Raw genomic sequence first — 23,611 nt, forward strand, 5'->3', positions numbered from 1 at the left:
CAAGACGAGCCTCTTCCACCGGGCTCTTATTATGCCATTACTCCAGGAAGAAATAAGCTGGAGCGGAGTCTTTCTACAGCAGCAGGGGCTTGTGCAGCCAAATAGTTAGCACCGTCTGAGCAGCAAAATACTGCTCTACTTAAAGGACCCAGCCTCTTTCAGTCATCTCCTACTGAGGAGGAGCCTCAGGTCTTCCTGGGTTTTTAGCTGTCAAGTCCTCTGAATCAGAGATTGTGGTGCTGCATCTTCAGACTGCTGAGTGGGCCTCACAGGTTATTCTGAAAGCATTTGTGGGACTGGACCTGCATGTCCTTCCCCTCACTCCTCAAAAATGAGGGACATGGCTCCAGGGTCATGACAGCCACAGCTAATGCAGCAGAAGCACTGGCACTCTCCCTCCTTCCTCTGAGGAGGAAGGTCCTTCCACAAAAGCCCATGTGTGTTAAGTCTGTAAGGTACCACCAGGTTTTTTGTTGTTGCAGTGTTCAGAGTATTAGACTGGGACTGGGACGACTTGGGTTCTAATCCCCACATGGCCATGAAGTCTGTGGTATAATCTTGGACCAATTGCTGTGTCTAAGTCTAACCTACCAGGCAGTGTCATTGTGATGATAAAAGTGGGTGGGGAAGAACTTTACAATACCATCTTGAGCTCCTTGGCAGAATGGTGGGGAAATAAACTCAAAAGGACTCATGGTACGTGTTACATCTTTGTTCCATCCTGGCACCAGTTACTGAATAAGATGTCTTTACATAGTCCACAAATTTACAGGATTAAAGTTTAATTAAATCATCTCTCCTTTTTTTTAAAGGGAAAATGGAGAGAAGAAGGGGAGGTTATTTGGTCTCTGAATCTGGAGTAGATTTTTTAAAATAAAAAGACTTCACAGGGGAAAATCCATTAATGTTAGGCAAGTTTGTGGACTGTCCTACAGTACATCCAAATTATAAATAAGCAAGTAATTGTGAATGGGATTGCATCTTTAAACTCAATGGCGGAACCCCCAAAGTAGATAATGCAATCTGGGTACAGAAACTTCTCAGGGTGGCATTCTAGGAGTGGGTAAGAGCGGTAGTCTCGTAATCTGGGGAACCGGGTTCGTGTCTCCGCTCCTCCACATGCAGCTGCTGGGTGACCTTGGGCCAGGCACACTTCTCTGAAGTCTCTCAGCCCCACTCACCTCACAGAGTGTTTGTTGTGGGGGAGGAAGGGAAAGGAGAATGTTAGCCGCTTTGAGACTCCTGAAAGGGAGTGAAAGGTGGGATATCAAATCCAAACTCTTCTTCTTCTTCTTCTTCTTGCTCTTTAGCTCTGCTGTACAAAAGGGGACTTGTGGGTGTCTCTTGCTGGTTTTTTTGTGTTTTTTTTGCTGTGAGCAATGGATATAATAAGTAAGTGCAACATGCTCATACAGTACCTGCATGGGATTAATATGTATCCTAGTACTAATCAGGATGTGAGAGCTGCTGCTGCTGCAAGGCAGGTGAATGGAAAGTATGGTCCGGACATATGGTGCTCGGTGTTTTGTTTTGTTTTTCTTAATCAGAATGGTAATATAAATGGGTAAAAAATCAGAGTTCTCCCTTTCACTGGGGGTATGCCATAACTTAATTACTTGTCATCAGAGTGCCTTGAAATTCTTAAAGGAAGGTGTTAGATGAGCAGAAGGAATTGTTAATGCTGTTTGTAAACCTACTGATGTTTTGCTAATGAGATTCCCTTTCATGTACTATAAGGTAGATAGAAGGAGAGTGATCCTGCTGTTCAGAATGCTAATCAGTAGTGCTGGAAAGACATCTGTTTAAGCAAATATGATAAGAGAGCAAACTATGAAACAGTTTGCATCTTACTTGAGACTCCTAGGCTATGACCTTCAGTGGACCAGCATTTAAGAACTTTGCAAGGCGGAAAAGTGTGTTTGTGTTAGAGATTGGGGACAAATTGGATTCAGTTCATATTTAATGGCAAACCTGCCTAATTCACACTTTCCAAAACAATATATGAACTGAAAAAACAGCCATCCTTTGAACATTTGCATTTCTCCGAATTTTGTGGTTCTTCAGTTGAGTACGTAATCTATATGAAAATGCATACATTAGGGTAATGTCCCATATGTTGGTGAAAATAACATACAGTTTTTTTTGCAAAATTTGCATGCAAAAATGTGTACGATAGAAAAATATTCCAGTTACAGATAGGTAGCCGTGTTGGTCTGCCATAGTCAAAACAAAATAAAAAAATTCCTTCCAGTAGCACCTTAAAGACCAACTAAGTTAGTTCTTGGTATGAGCTTTTGTGTGCATGCACACTTCTTCAGATACTTCTTCAGATATCTGAAGAAGTGTGCATGCACACGAAAGCTCATACCAAGAACTAACTTAGTTGGACTTTAAGGTGCTACTGGAAGGAATTTTTTTATTTTATAGAAAAATATGTAAGTTATGAGAAATCTACACTAATGTGCTGATGAATTTTCATGAGGGCTTCTTTAAAAATAAATAAAAATCACAAACTGATATGGGAATGTGGAGTACTGAATGCAAGAATGGAACAGTGAGAAACTGAAATGGACAGATTTGCACATCTATTGTGTGTGTAGATTGATAGATTCCCCTACCCCTGAGCTACAGAGTCGTGGAGTCCATGCTTTGCAAGCAGAAGGTCTTAGGTTCAGCCTGACATCTTCAGCAAAAAGGACCACTTGGCAGCTCAGGGGAAAGATCTCTACCAGAGACCTTGGAGAAGAGGTTTTCCTAGTCACAGTAAGTAGGATTGTATTGAGCTGGATGGGCAAATAGTCTTACAAGGCCACTTCCTATGTTTCTGTGATGTGGGAACACTGGTTCAAAGAGTTGTGTAGTTGCCTATTTGGGACTTCCAAAATTTTCAGGCTGTAGCCCAAATCTGGGGTATTTTCTCATGTACTTCCTTTAAAAAGCACGTGCCACAAAATGGCTACTGCCTGATGGGGCAGCCTCTGCTTGTTGCACCATCCACAAGCTGGAAGTTGAAATGCTACCCCTGCTTGTGTTCCCATCTTTGCCACTTACCTAGAGATGCTTCTTTGCCCTTTGCCCATTTCTGTCCCCGAGTCTCTCGGACTCACAGAAGAACCATTAATCCTCTGCAGCAGATCATTTTCTAGCAGCCAACGTTCTTTCAATCTTCCCAACTGCTTGTCTCAGCACAGTCCTGGCAAGGTGTCTGTGCATAGTGATCTTCTCAATGCTCTCTAAAGAGAATAGTGAGAGCAGTTGCGTGAAGGCTTTTGGCTCCATCCTGTCCTGACTCTGCAAAATTTTGCCTTGGATGGCTGCCCAAGCAAGGGGGTGGGGGCAGTGATTTTGAAGCTCCTGTTTTTCAGGCATCTAACCTTGCCTGAAACCAAATTAAGCTTGCAATTCTCTACCTTTTGTGAGGCTGAGCCAAGAAAGCCTGCTGCAAACTCTCTTTAAAAAGAAGAATGATAATAAAAATGAAAGTAAAGGCTTCCCAGACACTTGTGGTGACTTGTGCTGCCATTGCAGAGCCAGCCAGATGACCGCAAGAGTTTGTTCGAAGGTTGTGGTTTACTCTTTAACCCCTGATCCTATTTATCTATCACATTCATATCTCATCGTTTCTCCAAGGAGCTCCATGTGGTGTACATGGTTCTCCCCCTTCCTCATTTAATCCCCTTCAACACTGTGAGGTAGGTTAGGCTGAGAGGCAGTGACTGGCCCAAGGTCACCCAGTTAGCTTTATGGTTGACTGCGGAATTGTACCCTGGTCTCCCAGGTCCTAGTCCAGCACTCTAACAGCTACATTACCCTGGCAGCTTTTGCCCTAACAAATGCAGCTATTACGGGTAGGGTATGTTTGCTTTTGCTTGTATTGGAAGTGAAGGTGCTATTGAATCACAGGTGCTCTGGAAATGCAGAGCTATGCTTTCACTCCAGAATTGGGGTGGGAATGCCAACTTCCATCACCTCGTACCTTGGTCATGCTAGGTGGGGCTGATGGGAGGTGCAGTCCAATGACACCTGGAGGCCCACAGGACCCCCCCCCACCCCTCCTTCTAGATCTCAAAGGGGGTAAAGTATGTCGCCAGGGAGACTTGAGATTGTGAGTGTAAGCACCAGACTTGTGAATAGTTCCTGTTTTCTAGAGAGAACCAGGATGGCATAGCAAGTTGTTTTAATCTGTTTTTAATATTGAATTTTAAGTCATCGTAAGAAGAGTTTGGATTTGATATCCCGCTTTATCACTACCCTAAGGAGTCTCAAAGCGGCTAACATTCTCCTTTCCCTTCCTCCCCCACAACAAACACTCTGTGAGGTGAGTGAGGCTGAGAGACTTCAGAGAAGTGTGACTGGCCCAAGGTCACCCAGCAGCTGCAGGTGGAGGAGCAGAGACGCAAACCTGGTTCACCAGATTACGAGTCTACCGCTCTTAACCACTACACCACACTGGCGTAACCCACCCTTGGGCCTTAGGGTGAAGGGCAGATAAGAAAACTCACTACTACTACTTGAAAATGTGATGTCACTCTTGCTGTGCTTGTGCCCCCTCCCCATTCCATGGATGGGGCTCTGGACACCTGCCACGAAGTCCTGCCCTAATGAGACCACTTCCTCTGTGTTGCAGAGCATGTGCTCTGCTGCCTCAGAGCTATGGCCCACTTCCATATTTTTGCTGTCTGTTGCATGCAGATGGCTTTGTGAATGTAGCCCAGACCCAATTTCATTTTCATGTATTTTGAGGTTTCATGTATTTTCATGTATTTTGAGGTATTTTGAGCAGAGCCTAGACATAGCTTTCGTAGGCCTTTGATATACAGCGGTACCTCGGCTTACATACGCTTCAGGTTACAGACTCCGCTAACCCAGAAATAGTGCTTCAGGTTAAGAACTTTGCTTCAGGATGAGAACAGAAATCGTGCTCCGGCGGCGTGGCAGCAGCAGGAGGCCCCATTAGCTAAAGTGGTGCTTCAGGTTAAGAATGGACCTCCGGAATGAATTAAGTACTTAACCCGAGGTACCACTGTACAGTAAAAATGCAAGCAATGTGCCACCTGTAATTACCATTAGGGTGATGGGAATAGTCTATGTGTTTTCTACATGCACCTCTCTGATGCTTAAGTTTGAACATTAGGCAAGATAATATGGTAGCTACATACCTTTGTCCCCCCCCTCTCTCTGTGTTTTTTAAGGGGAGGGGCAATCTAGATCTGCTTCCTAGCCTGTGCAGTGGGGTTAAATATTGTTCAGCTGTTCTGGTCCTGATCCACATTAGAAGGGCCCTGTGCCTGAAATTTGCTTTGAATGGGGAGAACTCCTATTGATGTGAGCATGTGTGTGCCCCCCCCACCCAATGAGGGTTGCAGGCATTTGGTTCCAATCTTGATCAGAAGCACAGTGGTGCTGGAAGGGTAAATCTCCCCCACGTCCTTGGCTTCTTTTGCTTTTATCTCACACTGGCATTTTTTGTTTTTTTTAAAAATAGAACCATGGTAAAACCTTGCATTTAAAGGCAAAGATACATTAGGTTTGTCTCATCTACTTTCGCCTGTGATTTTTCAGCTCCAGTCATTTAACGAAAATGGAGCAAGTAAGAATAATCGCTGGTCTTTGGTAGCTAAGTTTCATTTTAAAAATCCATTTAGATTTAGTTGAATTCTTCATCAGTCTTCCCATGCTTCTTTCTGCTAAGATTCATATTAAAACCATACTCCAATAAATTTGCTAATCTAGATAAGCTTCTTTTTTATATATTTTAGTATCCACTGCTTTTACTGTAATTGTATAGGCTATTAAATTTTTTTGGGAGGTGGTTGAATTGAATGCATTCTTTTCCTTTTTAAGCAACTAATTTCACACATAAAGCAGCCTATTTTCTTTACAGGGTCATTTAAAAAATACCCTCTGTGAGCCTGTAGGCTCTGAGCTTTATTATATTTAATCAGGCTAGTCAAGTCAGCTTGTGGTTGATTAATTGATGAGCACATAATATTAATTGGTGCTTGATTTGTTTTTAACAGGGTCTAAGTTTGAAGGCTCACTACTTGTTGTGGTGGGCAACACAGACTCATCTTAAAATCATGACTATATAGAACTGCATCTCTGTAATTTGTTTTTTATTCTGAATATGTTCCATGTTATTGTTTGTATGGTTATGTGTTAGCTTGTTCAGATGTTTATGATAAATCAATAAAAAATGTTGTTTATTTTATATAGTGTTGTAACAAGGTTTCTCATAATGGGGTGGGAAACAGTAGGGCACCCCACATAAACGAAATAAATCTGAAATAGTTCTGTATGGGACAGTATGAAATTTGATCCAAAAGCCCAGAATGTTTCAGTGTGAATCTTCTTCCATGGTAATTAGGAGTTAGGGATTTACTTTTATTCAGAAATATCCTACTAAAGTTAATTTTTTTGGAAAGGAGGTTCTTTATTTTCTTTAAAAAACTATCTATCTATCTATCTATCTATCTATCTATCTATCTATCTTTGCCTCCTCTCTTTAAATTTGACAACACACACACGTACACACACATCTATAGACCTGTTCATGATTGACATGGTAAAGGTGATCACTGAGTGCTTTTTTCGCATGGGGAAATGGTCATTTGAAAGGACAGATCCTGAAACTGAGGCTCCAATACTTTGGCCACCTCATGAGAAGAGAAGACTCCCTGGAAAAGACCCTGATGTTGGGAAAGATGGAGGGCACAAGGAGAAGGGATGACAGAGGACGAGATAGTTGGACAGTGTTCTCGAAGCTATGAAGCTGAGTTTGACCAAACTGCGGGAGGCAGTGGAAGACAGAAGTGCCTGGTGTGCTCTGGGGTCACGAAGAGTCGGACACGACTAAACAACAACAACAACAACAACACACTGGAGTCTGATCTGAAAACAAAAGCCTCCTGGATGTCTGGCAATCCCAGACCATAACAGGCAGCTTTTGTGTTTTCACAAGTTTTCATTGTGAAGACAACCTTAAAACACACACACAAAGAAACAGCAAATACCTGTTGCTTGCAGTCTAGTGGTAAAATGGCAAATAACACTCCACGAAGGGAAGCAAGCTGCTTCCAATTCCAATGGTGTGCCCTGTCAAAGAACCTATGAAATACTAACTTTGGAATATTCATTTCCCCACAACCCCCCAAATCATTGATACATGATTACGTGTCAAAGGGTTGTACAGTTTCATTGCTATTGAATTGCATCTCCCAAACCACTAGTGTGTTTTTTATATATGTAAAGCATTTCTAAACTCAGATCACATAGTAGCAAAATCGAGATTAGTTCTCAAGTACAGCAGGCAGTGAAATAGCTACACTGAGCAGGTAATCTCTAAGGCATGGTATGATGCACCAGTCCCTGATTACAAGTGGTAGGGAGAGCAGAGCCTGTACCTGTTTGTGCTGGAGGCGGGGAGCTCAGATGCATCCCCTTTGCATGCAAGTAACAATCAGAGTCTGTTCACATGCTGTTGACAAATGCAAAGCTGAATTTATTCATTCTGAAAAGAGGATCCTGAATGCAGCTTTCCTTGCCTCGTGTGAGTGCTTGGCTGCTAATGCTTCCTCTGAAGGCTGAGAGTAGTTTGAAGTGACCATATAGTCCTTTTGCATGCAAAGGATGTGCTTTCTATCCCTGAGCTATGCCCTTCCCCAAGCCAAACAGGAAGTGCCACTCTGCTCTGCCATGCTGCCCATCCCATCACCTCCGCCTCTGCCAGCACTAGCACCACACCACCTACTGGCAGAGAATCAGTGCTGGCATTGGTGCCGATTTTTGGCAGTATCTCACAAGATTTTGGCAAGATCTTGCTGGAAATCTGTGATGGTGCCTACACTGTTTCTCTGACATTGTCTCTGGGGGCGGGGGCAGCTATGCGGCTTCTGTTGCCTGAGGTGGCTGCTTTGCCACACCTAATAAGTGGGCCGGGCCTGCCTTGCCAATTCCAGTTTTTAATTCATGAGAATGCCTGACACTGTGCTGCTTTAATTTTGTTCTAGTAAAACTGTCAGGAGTGACTTGCAGTTTGATTCAGGCTGCGTATGTGTTTGGGATCCTGAAATGTTGTGATCCAGGATGCAGCTGCTGCAGCAGCAAGTGACCTTTTCACATTCTAACCACACTTCTGGATTGATGCCTTTAAAATTATAGGTCACCAAAGCAGCTATTCTCTTTTAAGCCCTCCTTCTCTTCTCTTTTTGAGCAAGCTCCATGCCAGAGCAGACAAACTGATTTATTTATTTTGTTAAGGATGATTACAGCAAAGACCTGGTTTTCCACCAAATTTCAGAGGCTGAGATGGGATCCTTAAAAAGCAAATGGTCACCAAGGACTTACTGTATTTTTCGCCCCATAGGACGCACTGGCCCATAAGGCGCACCTAGTTTTTTGGGGGGGAAATAAAGGAAAAAAAATTATTTCACCCCCAGGCGTGGGGCTGGGGCGGGGGAAGCCCAAGCTTCCCCCGACCCCAGCCCCAAGAACAGGCAGCTCTCCACAAGCCGTGGGAGCCCAGCGCTGGACTTCCACCGCTTGTGGAGAGCTGCGGGAAGCTCGAAGCCTGCGGCGTGCTGAGCTCAGTGCGCCCCAGGCTTCGGCATGCAGACAACTCTCCGCAAGCCGTGGGAGCCCGGCGCCGGGCTCCCATGCTTGCAGAGAGCTGCGCGAAGCCTGGAGAGCGAGAGGGGTCGGTGCGCACCGACCTCTCTCGCTCTCCAGGCTTCAGCGAAAGCCTGTATTCGCCCCATAGGACGCACACACATTTTCCCTTCATTTCTGGAGGGGAAAAAGTGCGTCCTATCGGGCGAAAAATAAGGTATATTAAAACACTATCTACACAATTCTCCACTATAGCTGGTGTGGTGTGGAGGTTTGAGTGTTGGGCTAGGATAGGGGTCAGCAACCTTTTTTCAGCCAAGGGCAGGTCCACCGTCCCTCAGACCATGTGGTGGGCTGGACTATATATTTTTTTTGGGGGAGGGGGGATGAACGAATTCCTATGCCCCACAAATAACCCAGAGATGCATTTTAAATAAAAACACACATTCTACTCATGTAAAAACACTAGGCAGGCCCTACAAATAACCCAGAGATGCATTTTTAAAAATGTATTTTTATTAAAGATTTTCTTAGTTTACAGAAGTATGTGCAATGTCTCTCTCTCCCCCCCCCCAGTAACATTTTTTACAGATCAGCTTCATTTGTTGAGAAATTAGGAAGAAGAAGGGGAAAGGGGGTGGGAAGATGGGTGGGGTGGTGATGTTTCTATTATACTTAATATATGTGGGGTTTTGTGTCAGTGTCGCTTGTGCAGGTTCCCAGAGATGCATTTTAAATAAAAGGACACATTCTACTCATGTAAAAGCACTCTGATTCCCGGACCGTCCGCGGGCCAGATTTAGAAGGCGCTTGGGCCACATCCAGCCCCCGGGCCTTAGGTTGCCTACCCCTGGGCTAGGACCTGGGAGACCAGGGTTCATAATCCTTACTTGGTCATGATGCCTTTCAGCCTAACCTACCTCACAGGCTTGTTGTGGGGATTAAATGAGGGGGAGAAGCTTAGGCAAGTCATTCTCTCTCTCTCTCTCTCTCTCTCTCTCTCTGCCTGATCTTCCTCCCAAGGCTGTTGTTAGGATAAAATTGGGAGAGGTAGGGAGAACCAGCTCTTGGTGTGATAAAATGCATTACAAAAATAACCTGGAGCTTTCTGATCAGCACACACAGCAAAGAGAAATCTCACGCTCAGTTTTAGTGCACCATCCATAGAATCATAGAATATTAAGAGATGGAAGGGACCTTAGGGTCCCTTCAAGGCTCCCGCTCCATACAGGAATCTTCAGTGACAGCATCCTGGACAGCTGCCCATTCAGCCTCCACTTAAATATCTCCTCAAGCATTTCCCGTGTTCTAGGCTTCCTCATATCACATATCCTAACAGCTCCCTGGAGGGAAAGCTTAGCTTCAGAGGTGGTGACTTGCCCACGGCTACTCCTGTAAAATAAAAATAAAATAAATCTTCATACAAACCTCCCCACCACTTCTGAGTACTGAAATACCCAGATAATAATTCAGAAAGAAACCCACCTTCAAAGTTATGACTTCTGTACTTTCTTATATTTTTGTGGTTCCCTCTGGCTAAGAAATAACTTGGTACTGGTAAGAAGCAATATGGAACGAGCCTGAAGTGAATGGTGGGGAGAGAGAATGTTCTATGTGCATTGTACCAACCAATATACAGTACCAGCAATGGATTTTTAAAGGTAACTTTAGCATACATAGCAGATACAGTTTCTGTTTCTTGATTCCTAAGAACCAGAAGAGACCAATTATTCAATCCCACTTCCTTTCCTTTTTCATTTAAGGCAATGGAGTAAATAGTGTGCACATACGCATTTATTTATTTTTAGGTACAAGGACATGCTAGAAATTTGAACGGGCATCTCAAAGAAGATTGTATGCTCTTTATCACAGTAGATGTGAGCCCAACAAGAGATATCACCTGTAGAAAAACTGTAATGAAAACACACTTCAGATTTCAATCTTCCTATCTTGTTCTTGACTTGAAATGAAAACAAGCTACAATCTGCTAGACAGATATTTAATAATAAATTCCTAGCATGCTTAGTTTCCAGACTGGGGATAAATAGGAAGACTGAAGTCTTAGACTGCATGCAACAAACCTCAAAGTCTGGCAAGTCCCAGAATAATAGTGCTTAATGAATCATAGGGGGAAATGAAGTTGCTTTGTGGAAGAAAGCTGTGTGTCAGGGCTGGTGGTTTGTTTTGAGGAAAGCAGGCAGTCAAGCAGGGAGGAAAGGGAGGGGGAATTCAGTCCGTGTCTGAGAGATGAATTGTTCAAACTGATGATCTGGGCTGCAGTCAGCAAGTAGAACCCCATTGGCCCCTTGGGTCACATGATCCCTGCTGAAATGGCGGCTGCAGTACTGTCCTCTGGCCATCTGCAGTGGTGGCGCCACAGCACACAGCTGGTGAGTGTCAAATGTGGCTTTAAAAAGGGATTTGCTTGTGGCTACAGTGATTTGCCTCAGATGAATAGGTTTTACAGGTTTTGTATTGTTTCGAAAGCCTGTGGAAAGTGTTTCGGCAGAGGGAACATTGAGGCAAAAGAAATGGCATGTGGACACAATGGTAAGCAAAAGGAACTATATCCAGTTCTCTTAAATCTATTTAACTACTGTCACTAGATTTCAGATCCAATACCTACTGCGTGTTACTTGCATTGAAATCACTGCTAAGAGCATCATTGACTTGAATGGCTTAATTTTTTTGTTACCATTTACAGCCCCGTCCCCCCAATTGATTGTGTTGATTGTGTCCTATTCTTTCCATGTTCTTAATGCTGTACTGCAGGATATATGCCATCTCCCAAACAAGATGTAAATGGGCATCTTCAGCACAGATACAATCAGCAACTGACATGTATATGAGTTTTAAGCAACCAGATATTAGGATCCTTTGTCACTTTGTTTTGCATCTGTGTAATGAAAAATTAAATATTAACATATCCTTAGAAAAGTAAGATGAGATGCAGTTAATTTAAGCAAATTACCAATATTTGTTTATGTTTATGATACAAACAAGGAGTAATTAGGACAGCATAAACAATGTAAATAAAGCATTACCAAGGAGATTAAAAAGCCAGTAGCTAGCGGATGCTGCTATTCACATAAAGATTTGGGAAATGTGAACATGTGCTCTGCTTCAATGGAAATACCGATGGGGAGTTTGAGACTCTGGCATTCTAAAGGTCAAGCTGTTGTTTCTGCACCCATGTTGGTAAAAACCACAATTTACACTGGGATTTTTTTCATGGTATTCTCCTGTTGTCCAGTCTGCTGAAAGGCTGTTGACGAACTCATCGCTTAAATGTACCTATCCCTTTGAAATTTAACATGATGAAAAGCAGCTTTGTCCTTTTGCTGTTCTTCAGAGCTCTATATTTCACTAGGTCAGGGATAGGGAACCTGTGGCCTTCCAGGCGCTGTTGGACTCCAACTCCCATCAGTCCCAGCCAGCATTCTCAGTGGACAGAGAGTATGGGAACTGGAGTCCAACAACATTTGGAGGGCCACAGGTTCCCCATCCCTATTCTAGGGCCTTGGTTTTCAAATGTGACTTTGTTTGGTGAAGATGAAGATTAAGTTTCTTTCTCCTTTAGTTGCTTGTTGGCCCCAGATATCACACTTCCCATTCACATTGAATGGAAGGAAGTGGTTATGGGGAAGGCTTATGAGTGTGGCAGATGAAAGGTAGTTGTGACTGGCAAGAGGTGTGGGGAGGGGTAGGGTGAGCAAAGTAAAGCATAGGCTTTCAGCTCGCACAACACAGCTGGGCATTGTGACTGTGCAATTTTTGGCTCAGTTGAGGGTTGGACACAGATTTCAGGTTCAAGGAAGGAATATTAATGTACTGAAATCCTCATAAGCATCACATTGAAAGTAAATCTGTCTAACAGAATGGGTCATGTATTGTAGGTTTAGGTTTAATTTCATATCATTTCTTAGGGGTACAATAAAAGAGCAAGACTTTATGACTCATTTAAAACTTCACAACAAACTACTGTATTTTTCGCTCTATAAGAAGCACTTTTTCCCTCCTAAAAAGTAAGGGGAAATGTGTGTGCGTCTTATGGAGCGAATGCAGGCTGCGCAGCTATCCCAGAAGCCAGAACAGCAAGAGGGATCGCTGCTTTCGCTGCGCAGCAATCCCTCTTGCTGTTCTGGCTGCTTCTGGGATTCAGAATATTTTTTTTTTCTTGTTTTCTTCCTCCAAAAACTAGGTGTGTCTTATGGTCTGGTGCATCTTATAGAGCAAAAAATACGGTACATGCCGTCCATTATTGTAACCCAAACATCTATTGGAGTTTCCAAATGTACAGTTGGCTAAACAGTGTTTAGATGTGCTTTTCTGCTTCTGTTCTCTTAGTATTCAGCTTAATAACTTTACTCCCATCTCTGAGGTGCAGAGTGATGGACAAAATAAACAGTTTTGTCAGCTTGGAAATCAAAACCATCCCACAAACCATGGCTTGCAAACCTGCTTTAAACCATAATTTCGAATTCTAGTTTGCTGGCCAATCACTGTAGCTAACCTTCCTTACCCATAATGTACCAATTGAGCCTATGTACTGAGCATGGGGACCTTGTGGCATTCAAGAGGTTGTTGGACTTCAACTCCCATCTGCCCCAACCAGCATAGCCAATAGTCAGGAATGGTGGGAGCTGCAGTTCAGCAACATCTGATAGGCCACAGGTTCCCTCATCTCTTCTATATATTTTTAAAGCTAGAGAGCAAATTCCAGTCTTGACTTAGCCAAGCTGCCAAATACTTGATCTCTTGCATGCAAGGTGTGCTTGGAACTTCTACTATAGTTATAGTTCAACTTTATTAAAAAGTTTTCATTGGAAACGTTTGAAGAAAACCACAGGTAGATCAGACTGCCAAGCACTACAAGGGCAAATCAGCCTTGCCCTTTAGTGAGCTGGTGTGTCAATATAACACCACAGGGTGTTATCTTATCTTATCTTGAGCAGATGAAAAGGACAAGAAGCTCTTTTAGAAACTGCTTTGCCATTGGCGCAGGTGCATTTATCAGCCAAATAAACAAGTGTTCAACAGTATACTGTGCTCTATAGCATTCACAAACTAGTCTTACATGAAAAAACTTGCTGTTGCTAAGAAGCACATTTCTTGGCATCTCTAAGCATCTGTCCTTGCCTAATGTGCAAACAGCTCTAGCCCTTTTCAGGCCTGCTGATTTAGCACATGAGCAGGGAGTGAGGATGGGCTTGGCCCTCCCCAGTTGCCATCCCCATCGTTCCCCACAAGAGCAAATCCCCTATAAGGAAAGGTTATTACATTTTTTATCTTTCTAGTTTACAGTAAAGGCAAGTAAGAGGCAATATGAGTGCATGGAATTATGCACATTATGCAGAAAGTGGATAGAGAGAATTCCCCTTCCCCACGTAATACAAAACTCGGGAACATCCATTCCTTTATTTGAAGCCCTGCCTCAAAACGTGTAAGCTCCCTGTTACTACATTCTTGTGATGTTGCCAAGAGTGACGCTCAAACTCTGCTTATTTCTTGCCTTGGTTTATGTGAGACAATTCAGGCATAATACCAAACGATGGTTTGGTGTTTTGTGAATAAGTGGAGAAGCCATAGACTCATGCGTCCCATTCATCGGGTCCTGAGTGGAGGCACAGCATAGTTTGCTGCTTCATCGGAGCAGGCGAAGTATGGTTTGTGTCTGCTCTGCAAGTCAGGATAGGAAACCATTTTTATTGCTCCATCTGTACTGGCCAACTCTAGCGTGGAATGGCTGTGCACAAGGGAAGGGAATGAAAGTTTTTGGCAAACTGCCTCCTGGCTCACCTTTTCTTTTGCTTTGGCTTCATTATTGCTTACTGACCCCCATGCTGATGAGCTTAATGTCAATGATGACATGGGGTTATGCTGAAGCCCAATGCTCCATGCGCTCACCCTGGAGCCTGCTGGTAGGGGAAGCATAATTGCTGTCTCCTCTGTTTGTCCTGCTGCCACCAAAACATTCCCCATCCAGCTTTGCACGTGGCAGAAAGTGTGGTGCTATCAGGGAAGACATTTAAACTCAGCCCTGTCTTAACCTCCAAATTAACACATGTTTAGGAGCTCAAGTCTGGCATAGCCTGAAGATGTTATGCAATGTTTTCTTGAGGAAAACTTTCTTCTTCTTCTTCTTCTTCTTCTTCTTCTTCTTCTTCTTCTTCTTCTTCTTCTTCCAAATACCTGTATCTGTGCATGCAGAAGATCAATTGGTATCCTACATGTGTTTAACATTCAATATTTTAAGCAATTGCTCTATCGAGCTGTTTGACTAAAAAGCCTCAGAAGTTAATTAAAATTGCAGCCCACTGTAATCTCCAGTACTTTAAATGGTGAAGGAAAAACAAATCATTTAGTGTGTTTGTTTACTAGAACTATTCAAGATACCACCAAGACTGTGGAGTTTCTCATTGCTTTGAGGGGAAAGCAGCAGGTCCCTTCAGTAGATAATTACCTTTTTAATGTTTCAATTTAGATTAGGAGAGAAAGAGAGACATTTATTTTTCTTTCAAGACAAAAAAAGATGTATGTTCTGTTTCGCTTCTGCAGAGATGTTTTGCAGTTTTCTTACAGATTTTAATATGATAAGCATTAGATAGGACACAATTTGTTTAAGTAATTGCTTCTGCAGCCGGCACTAACCTTTAAAGCCCTTTAAAGGTCAGGATCTGAATGTCTCAAGGACCGTCTTCTCCTGCTACGTGAGCCTGCCCAGTTATTATGTTCACCATCAAGGCTTTAAAGCAGTAGGCTTTAAAGCAGTAGCAGTCGGAGGCGTGGCGTTGCTCTCCTCCTTCCAAACACTGAGTGTTGTTGCCTGTTTCTGAGAGGGGAGGCCCAGGGAGCTCATCACAGGGTGGGCATGACGGCAGAGTTGACCCAACTACCCTGCACCCACAGATGTCTTACGATAACCATCTGAGGTGGAAACAGTTGAGGGAGTGGAGCTGGTTTCGCAATATTGCTGAGACAGTTGCCCTGCTTCTCATCCCTCCTAGTGCTGCAGCCTGATGGGATATTTACTTTTAGGTGACAAGTGGGAACAATTTGCAAGTGTTCTTTAGAAGATATAAGAAGCTAAAGATGGTAAAACTGCACTAAAAGCCCTATAAAAACAAAGAAAGAAATGCACCAGCTCTTGTTGTGTTGAGTAGGTCCTTTGGTTTTGATTCACGGTGCAGTGTCTCTGGGACTTTTTAAAGGGTAGGAGTGATGATGTCATCTTCCAGAGCACCAGAGTGATTGATGGATTCTCCTTGCTATGGCAAGTGAATGAGGTGATAAGAAGGTGTTCGCAGTTTCCAGTTGTTTGTGACAAGTTAGCCTAGATAAAAATGTCTGAGAATGTGAAAAGTAATCGAATAGAAGCTGGTTACTGTTTTCCTACTTCACACTAGCAGTTTCGCTGGTAACACTTCCTTGTAAGATGGTCGGCATTTAAAAGTTGAAACTTGCGTTTCAACTGATTGAAGATTCTTAGGTAAAATTCAGTGTGTTTTACAAATAGAATCTATTCTATAAGAATCACTTATGTGACAGTCAGCTGATCCCAATACCTATGCAATTATGTTGTTCATTGTTTCTCTTTGGGAAAGATGTATATATCAACACGGAGCCTGCTTTAAAAAACAAAAAACTATTGGTGGTGTATTAAATATATTATAATTATTTTACTTTGTTCTGATTTATTACCTCCTTTTCACCCCAAGGTCCCCAGGTGGGTTACAATTTAAAATACAACATTAAAACAGTTTCTTAAAAAAAATTACAATCACAAGTATAGGGTTCTAAAAGTATGTATTTCACTTGTCAAAGGCCAGGGTAAGGGGGTGGGCCTTCAGTGATGAAAGCTGGATAGTGAAGATGTCAGGCACATCTCTGTAGGGTGGGAGTTGCACAATTTAGGGTGCCACAGAGAAAGCCCTCTTCCTTGCCACCTGTGCCAAATCTTCTGAGAGTGGTGAGACTACCAAAAGCTGATCTTGGCACCCGCTGCGGTCTGTAGGAAAAGAGGTGATCTTTCAGATTTGGAGGAGCAAAGTTGTCTAGGACTTTAGCACTGTGAATGGAACTGCAACCAATGCTGTTGTTTTAAAATGGGGGGTTATAAACGGAACCCTATCCAGTAATCTGCCTGCTCCATTTTGGAACAAGAAGGTGTTTTAATCATCAACAACAATAACAACAAATTATAATAATGCTATGTTTAGTTAGCTGAACCCTACCCACTCCATCAGACCCACCCTTATGGTTAATTCTTTCATCACTATTTTTAAAGAAATCCAGCCTCATTTCTGAAATATGCTAATTTTTTTTAATTTATGCTTTAAGAATCATTTAATATTTGGGAAACCTGACTAATTTCCCTTTATTTCCTGCCAGTAATACGTAGGAATCCATTTGGAATGGACATCTGCTGCCGGAAGGGGTCGAGAAGCCCACTGCAGGAACTGTACAATCCAACCCAGGTAAGCATCCTAGTGCTGTAGCTTCAGTTCTTCACACATCCCACACACGCTGTTCCGTTATTTTCCTGATGAATAGTCTGGCTTCCTGGTGGAGTGCATTAATGCGGCAGAGAAGCTGCACACTTTCCTTGCAAAGTTATTTCGCTTATCTGAGAGCTCTAGAGAATTCTCATCTCCTGTGGATAGGGAAGTAGAAAAGAGATAACGCATAGGCGCACACACTGTGGAACACCTTAAGACTTTTAATGTTGCTTTTCTTTTCCCCTTTCCAGATATTGTTTGGAAGCAATTGCAGGTAGCCAAAATGTTGCAGATAAGTGTGGCCCAAAGAAAATGATAATAATAATAATAATAATAATAATAATAATAATAATAATAATAATAATTATTATTATTATTCTGGAAACTTGCAGCCTCTTAACAGCTCCAGCCTTTCACCCATTCATCCCATGCTGGCTAATTTTGGTTGGGTTACTTGTGAGTCAGAAGTCAGTTGGGTTACTTGTGAGTCAGAAGTCAGTCAGTTTAACAGCTCCCCCCACCCCAGCAATGTTTGAGCACTACCCTTGTAAGGTAGGTTAGACTGAGAGGCAGTGACTGGCCCGAGGTCACCCAGTGAGCTTTCGTGGCTGAATGGGCATTTGAACTCTGATCTTAATCCAGCCCTCTAGCCATTACATCACACTGGCTCTCATGAATAATGATCTCTGTTCAAATGGAGAGGGAACCCAGAAAACACCATGACTGGCTTTGTTTCAACACGAGGTTGATTCCTGTTTCCAGTATGTTTTGAAATGTTACTATAGGAATCCATTTTTAAAGTATGTCTGAAGCCTTTGTTCGCTGACATGTAGCCATCAGTTGTGATTTAGGGGACGAAACATGGTTTTTCTGATATTGTTGATGATACCCTGCTGAGAAAGAGGTCCATTTTGTGATTTGATATTTAGTGATGTATTTTGTTATTTTATCGAACTATTGTTACCTCCCTCATATCTTCAGATTAAGCAGGGGGTAAAAATATTTTAAATAAGTTAATGATACCTTGGAGAGTAGCATTTCCTGCTAGTAGTGGAGAGGAAGTATTGCCATTGCAGAGGGTGGGAAATGCCAGCCCAGCTATTAAACATAGTTATTAAGGTTTAACAGCTGCCTATTTCATATTTATACCTTAATGAATAACATTTTGTGAAACGCGGGCAGCTATTAAGGGAAGTGACTCTTAATAAATCTCACTCATTAGATTTAACAAGCCACTAAATATTTCAAATGCTACTTGGTGATGGAAGGAATCACTGTGGGGCTTGCAAAATGGGTTCCCACTGATTAAGCAGGAATTTTTAGAGGGGGCTGGTGACATTTGAGAGATACGTGTTGGCTGTGACATGAGAATGTCAAAATTGTTCTCAGTATGCCTTTGCCTTGTTTTCTGCTTCTAAAATGAACTCAGGTTAGTTTCCATTTTTACTCTGAGTCCGAGGAAGTTAGGGCAACAGCATTTATTGACACGAGCAAGTTGGGCTCTGTGTTGCTAACTGGAAAGTGTACATAAAACTTTCAACAGGAAGAAAGTAACCCTGCCAAAAGGGGAAATAATAAAACCTTAGAAGGCTTTCAGGGAATGACTGGTGAGGAAAGTAAGCTTTAACCGCTCTGACTTAGCGCCTCTGGGGTTTGCTGGGAAACATTCAATATGTGCTTGTGACTTTTCTGTTCCCATTGCCAAAGGTCATGAAGGAAGATAAGAACATACAAACACATTAAAAAGGCCTTGATTCCAGTCTCTTTGCAATCTGGGTAGATGCAAAGGCTTCCTGGCCTGCTACAAGTAGGGAACACAGTTCTCTGCTATATGGCTTCCTTCTTTTCCTCCTTTCCAGGTATATCTTGACCAGGGACAGGTGACTACTGTATGTCAATTTCAATTTCTCCCAGTTTCTCATTTTTCTAATCTTAAGTTTGGTTCTTAATGTTTCCTCGTCAGTTTGCAATTTTTAAAAAAGACCTTGTGAAAATTCACCAGCAGTTTTGTTTTAATTTCTCCCAATAGACACATTTTTTTTTGTATGCAATTATGCCTATTATATGCATTGTTTGCAAAGCATTTTTTTTCGTAATGAAATGTACACCCTAAGTACATGCACTTATGCACTCACTATTTGTCTGAGGAACTGCATTGCACAATTCGGAAAAGTGCAAATTTTGGAGGAGGATGCCTGTGCTTTGGTTCACGTCTTGTTCCGGAAAGTACAAATTGGGTAGGTTCACACTTAGGTGTGAACTGAATCAAATTCATTCCTCATCCCTCATCTTTACCAAGCCCCCTGCATTAGAATTCCTTCAGCGTCTTCCTCTTTGAGGGAGCCAAGCACAGAGTCAATGTTTGAATAAGGCCAGAATTTCTCACAGCCACTGTTGAACTAAGCAGATGACGTTTTTCACACATCAAGAATTTCCATCAGTACACTGGCATCTTCTGTTCGTAGTGCATTAAAGGAAAGGGTGAGAGTTGGAGAAGGAGCGGGGCGGGGGGAGAGGAAGAAGAAGAGGAAGAAGAGAGATTGACTCAGCCTAACATCCATCCGCTTTTTTGGATAGCGTTTGCACAGTATATGTCTATGCATGAAGGGCATGGCAGAGCAATATTCCGGCAGACGCTGTCCTGTTGACATTCACAGATCACTTCAGAGGAGTGAAAATAGCAAGAGAGCTACTGGGTGGAGGAGAGAGGTGAAGTGAGGTGATCATAGGCTGCCGTCTTGAATGGCCCTATTGTTGCCTTAGTTGTGCGGTTTAATACAGTTCTTCCACAATTTGCAGAAAAACTTAGCTGATTTTTGTCAGCACTTTGTCATTAAATGACAGGTGGTGTTTGAGTCTGGCATCATCTGGGGAGCACCATGCAGATCTTCCTGCTCAGCTAGACCCTCTCATGCGAGCTGTACTTTCCAGCTTACTGTTGCCACATGAGCACCTGAGCTCGGAAGAGGAAGAGTGGATGCAATGCATTGGGCAGCTACCTAACTGAATCCACTCCTTTGCCCTATCTCTGCCTCTCCTCTTTCACCATTATTTTTAGCCAAGGGTACAGCGAGAGGAAGGAAAGAGGCTTCAGCAATGGGAAGTAGGATTTGGGGACAGATCAGCATACCAATGAACTGCAGCTGCTTCCCTTCCAATTATCTAGAATGTCTCCTCGTTCTAGCCTTGACATGGCCAAGAAGATGCATTTTTTAAAAGCTGGAGAAGGGCAAGTAGTAGCAACAACTCCTTGCCCCCTCTCGTGAGTATGAAGTTTTGGGAAACAAGAAAAACTGTCCGTATAGATATCAGGTATTGTTAAGAAGAACTATGCATTAATTGCATGCGAAGTCATGCAATTTATGGCATGAAAGATCATTTGGAAAATCTCCCCCACTCCACCCCCAAAGTCTTCTTTATATGATTAACAGGAGCAAGCGGTAAAGCTGTTTGAATAATGTCCCACAAAATTTAAAACAAAGCACAATCCCTGCATGTAGAAAATTAGTGTGTCATCAGGGGTGAACTCTATGAACAGACACGTGGAATAGACACTTTCACATATATGGACCTCATGCATAAACTGATTAGAGAATGAACTGATCCACTGGGTCTTCTACGTTTTTTCATTGAACTTTATGAGCTACTTCTGTTGAAATCTACAATTCAATACAATGAATAGTATATATGATTTTTTCAAACGTACAGCCGGTTATGTCTTGTGTGTTTATTGAACACTTCTCTATGGCACGGCAATTTTATATGTGCAGGAAGTTATTTCCATAGGGGGAAACTACCAAGGATTGAGCCCCTGCAGTCTGAAGCCATATGGGTCAGGACTTTCTCCCTTGGTTCTGTTGGTCCTGCAAAGGGGCCTTAAAAACTATGAAAGTGCTTTGCATCTTGAAAACCTTTACAGTATCCCTGGTGGTTATTGAAAGTATGACTTCTTCCATGTTAACAGATGGGTTCTTTGGGGCACCAAATCATTTGTTGTGTGGCATCCAGAAATCATTCCTCAAAGTTGTGTCTGCCAGGGCATTGTGTTTTCCCAGCAATATTTTGCCCCTGGGAAGAATGTGTAAAAATAGTTTATTGCTTTCCTTCATTTTAAAGCTCGGGTGGAGGGGGCGGGAAATCGCTTCATTTACATTGAACCCCATTTGGACATGCCTGCTCACATGTAAATCCTACCCACGAGTTGTGACAAGGGTGTGAAGCTTTATCACTATGATAGTTTTGTTCTCCCTCCACTGTCGGAGGCATTGCTCCTCTGAATACCAGTTGCTGGAAACCGCAAGTGGGGGGGGGGGTGCAATGTTGCACTCAAGTCTTCCATGTGGACTTCCACAGGCATCTGGTTGGCCACTCTGAGAACAGGGTACTGGACTAGGTGGAGCATTGACTTGATCCTGCTGCAGAGCTGTTCTTAGGATCTTATCTCGATCACCTTCCAGGAGCAGATGGAGATAGCAACACAGGGGGGAGAGCTTAACATGTCCATTCCCTACTTGTGTGTAGGCTTTATGTGTGAGCAGAATGCCCAAATAGGGTTTGAATGCCCTTATTATGATTTATTTTATTTCTATACCACCCTATACCCGAAGGTCTCAGGGCAGTTCACATTAAAAATCACTTAAGGACCCCTGACCATTAGTTCCAGTCATGGCCGACTCTGGGGTTGAGGCGCTCATCTCGCTTTATTGGCCGAGGGAGCCGGCGTACAGCTTCCGGGTCGTGTGACCAGCATGACTAAGCTGCTTCTGGCGAACCAGAGCAGTGCACGGAAATGCCGTTTACCTTCCCGCTGGAGCGGTACCTATTTATCTACTTGCACTTTGACGTGCTTTCAAACTGCTAGGTTCACAGGAGCAGGGACCGAGCAACAGGAGCTCACCCCGTTGCGGGGATTCGAAACGCCGACCTTCTGATCGGCAAGTCCTAGGCTCTGTGGTTTAACCCACAGCGCCACCATCAAAACAAAAACCAGATTATGCCCCCCCCCCAAAAAAAGAGAGCCAGCATTTTAAAAAGGGTATAGGATGTCAGGTCAGGCAAAGGCCTGGTTGAAGAGGAATGTATTTGTCTGGCACCTAAAGATGTATAATGAAGGCGCCAGGCAAACTTCCCTGGGGAGAGCATTCCACAGACAGGGAGCCACTGCAGAGAAGACCCGTTCTCGTGTTGCCACCCTCCTGACCTCTCGAGGAGGAGGCACACGAAGGAGGGCCTCAGAAGGTGATCTCAGGGTCCGGGTAGGTTCATATGGGAAGAGGCGGTCCTTAAGGTATTGTGGTCCTGAGACGTTTAAGGCTTTACAGGTCAAAACCAGCACTTTGAATTGGGCCCGGAAACTAATTGGTAGCCAGTGCAGTTGGACCAGGGTCAGTGTGATATGCTCAAACTGTCTAGTTCTGGTGAGCAACCTGGCCGCTGAGTTCTGCACCATCTGAAGTTTCTGAACCGTCTTCAGAGGCAGCCCTACGTATAATGCATTGCAGTAATCTAACCTTGAGGTTACCAGAGCATAGACAACAGTAGTTAGATTTGTCATGAATGGAATTAAGTATTTAAAATCTATTTATAGGCTGAACACACTCACATGGTGTATGGGGAAAGTGACCCACAGCAGAATGCAACACCAAGACAGCTACTGTATTCCATCTCCCTCCCAGCTGTGGCTGGCAGGAGGAAGGGTCAATGAATATATGTCTGGTAGCGTTAGACAGAAGTCATGATTAACTGGATGAAAGAACCAAACTTCTCCTTGTATTTGCAAAGTGTATTCTTAGAAAAGCAACACACTGCAGCATCTTGTAATTTGTGTGGCCTTGTAGGGATGCAGTGGGCTAAAAATAAGTTAATTACCAACCAGCCCACAGAGCTTAAGTCAACCAAGGTTCAAAATTTGCCAACAACATATTTGAGGCTTGAGCACATCTGTGGGTGTCACTGATCCTTTCATTGCAGTTGAAAACAGAACCAAATCATAAGCAATTAGTGACAAGACTTGGCAGGGTAATAGGAAAGAAAATTACTACCCTTCTCCAAGAAGGGTCTTGATCCTGTTTTCCTAGGCAGGAAGGATCCTAATTGGATAGTATGGATGCTACCTTTGCATACCAATTTAAACATCCTTTTTATGTACAATGGTACCTTGGGCGTTTAGGGGACGCGGGTGGCGCTGTGGGTAAAACCTCAGCGCCTAGGACTTGCTGATCGCATGGTCGGCGGTTCGAATCCCCGCGGCGGGGTGAGCTCCCGTCGTTCGGTCCCAGCTCCTGCCCACCTAGCAGTTCGAAAGCACCCTTAAGTGCAAGTAGATAAATAGGTACCGCTTTATAGCGGGAAGGTAAACGGCGTTTCCGTTTGCTGCTCTGGTGCCAGTTCGCCAGAGCAGCTTCATCACACTGGCCACGTGACCCGGAAGTGTCTGCGGACAGCGATGGCTTCCGGCCTCTAGAGTGAGATGAGCGCACAACCCTAGAGTCTGTCAAGGCTGGCCC

General features: G+C 43.3%; 1 protein-coding gene across 7 annotated transcripts in view; it reads left to right on the top strand.

Moving 5' to 3' along the window:
* The window catches only part of CHST11 (carbohydrate sulfotransferase 11), a 224,627-nt gene that overhangs the window by 77,807 nt on the left and 123,209 nt on the right, over positions 1-23,611 (top strand). For 6 of the 7 annotated variants that reach the window (XM_081879273.1, XM_081879274.1, XM_081879267.1 and 3 more), the window contains one exon: positions 16,999-17,084. In XM_081879273.1, coding sequence (XP_081735399.1) covers positions 17,022-17,084 — 63 coding nt within the window. In that variant the 5' untranslated portion in view covers positions 16,999-17,021. Of the gene's footprint in view, positions 1-10,907; positions 10,998-16,998; positions 17,085-23,611 lie in introns of those variants that run through there. The other variant, XM_081879272.1, reaches the window with a different exon arrangement.

This window comes from Podarcis erhardii (assembly GCF_964252035.2).
Source record: "Podarcis erhardii genome assembly, chromosome: 10".
In the NCBI taxonomy this organism is placed as follows: Eukaryota; Metazoa; Chordata; class Lepidosauria; order Squamata; family Lacertidae; genus Podarcis; species Podarcis erhardii.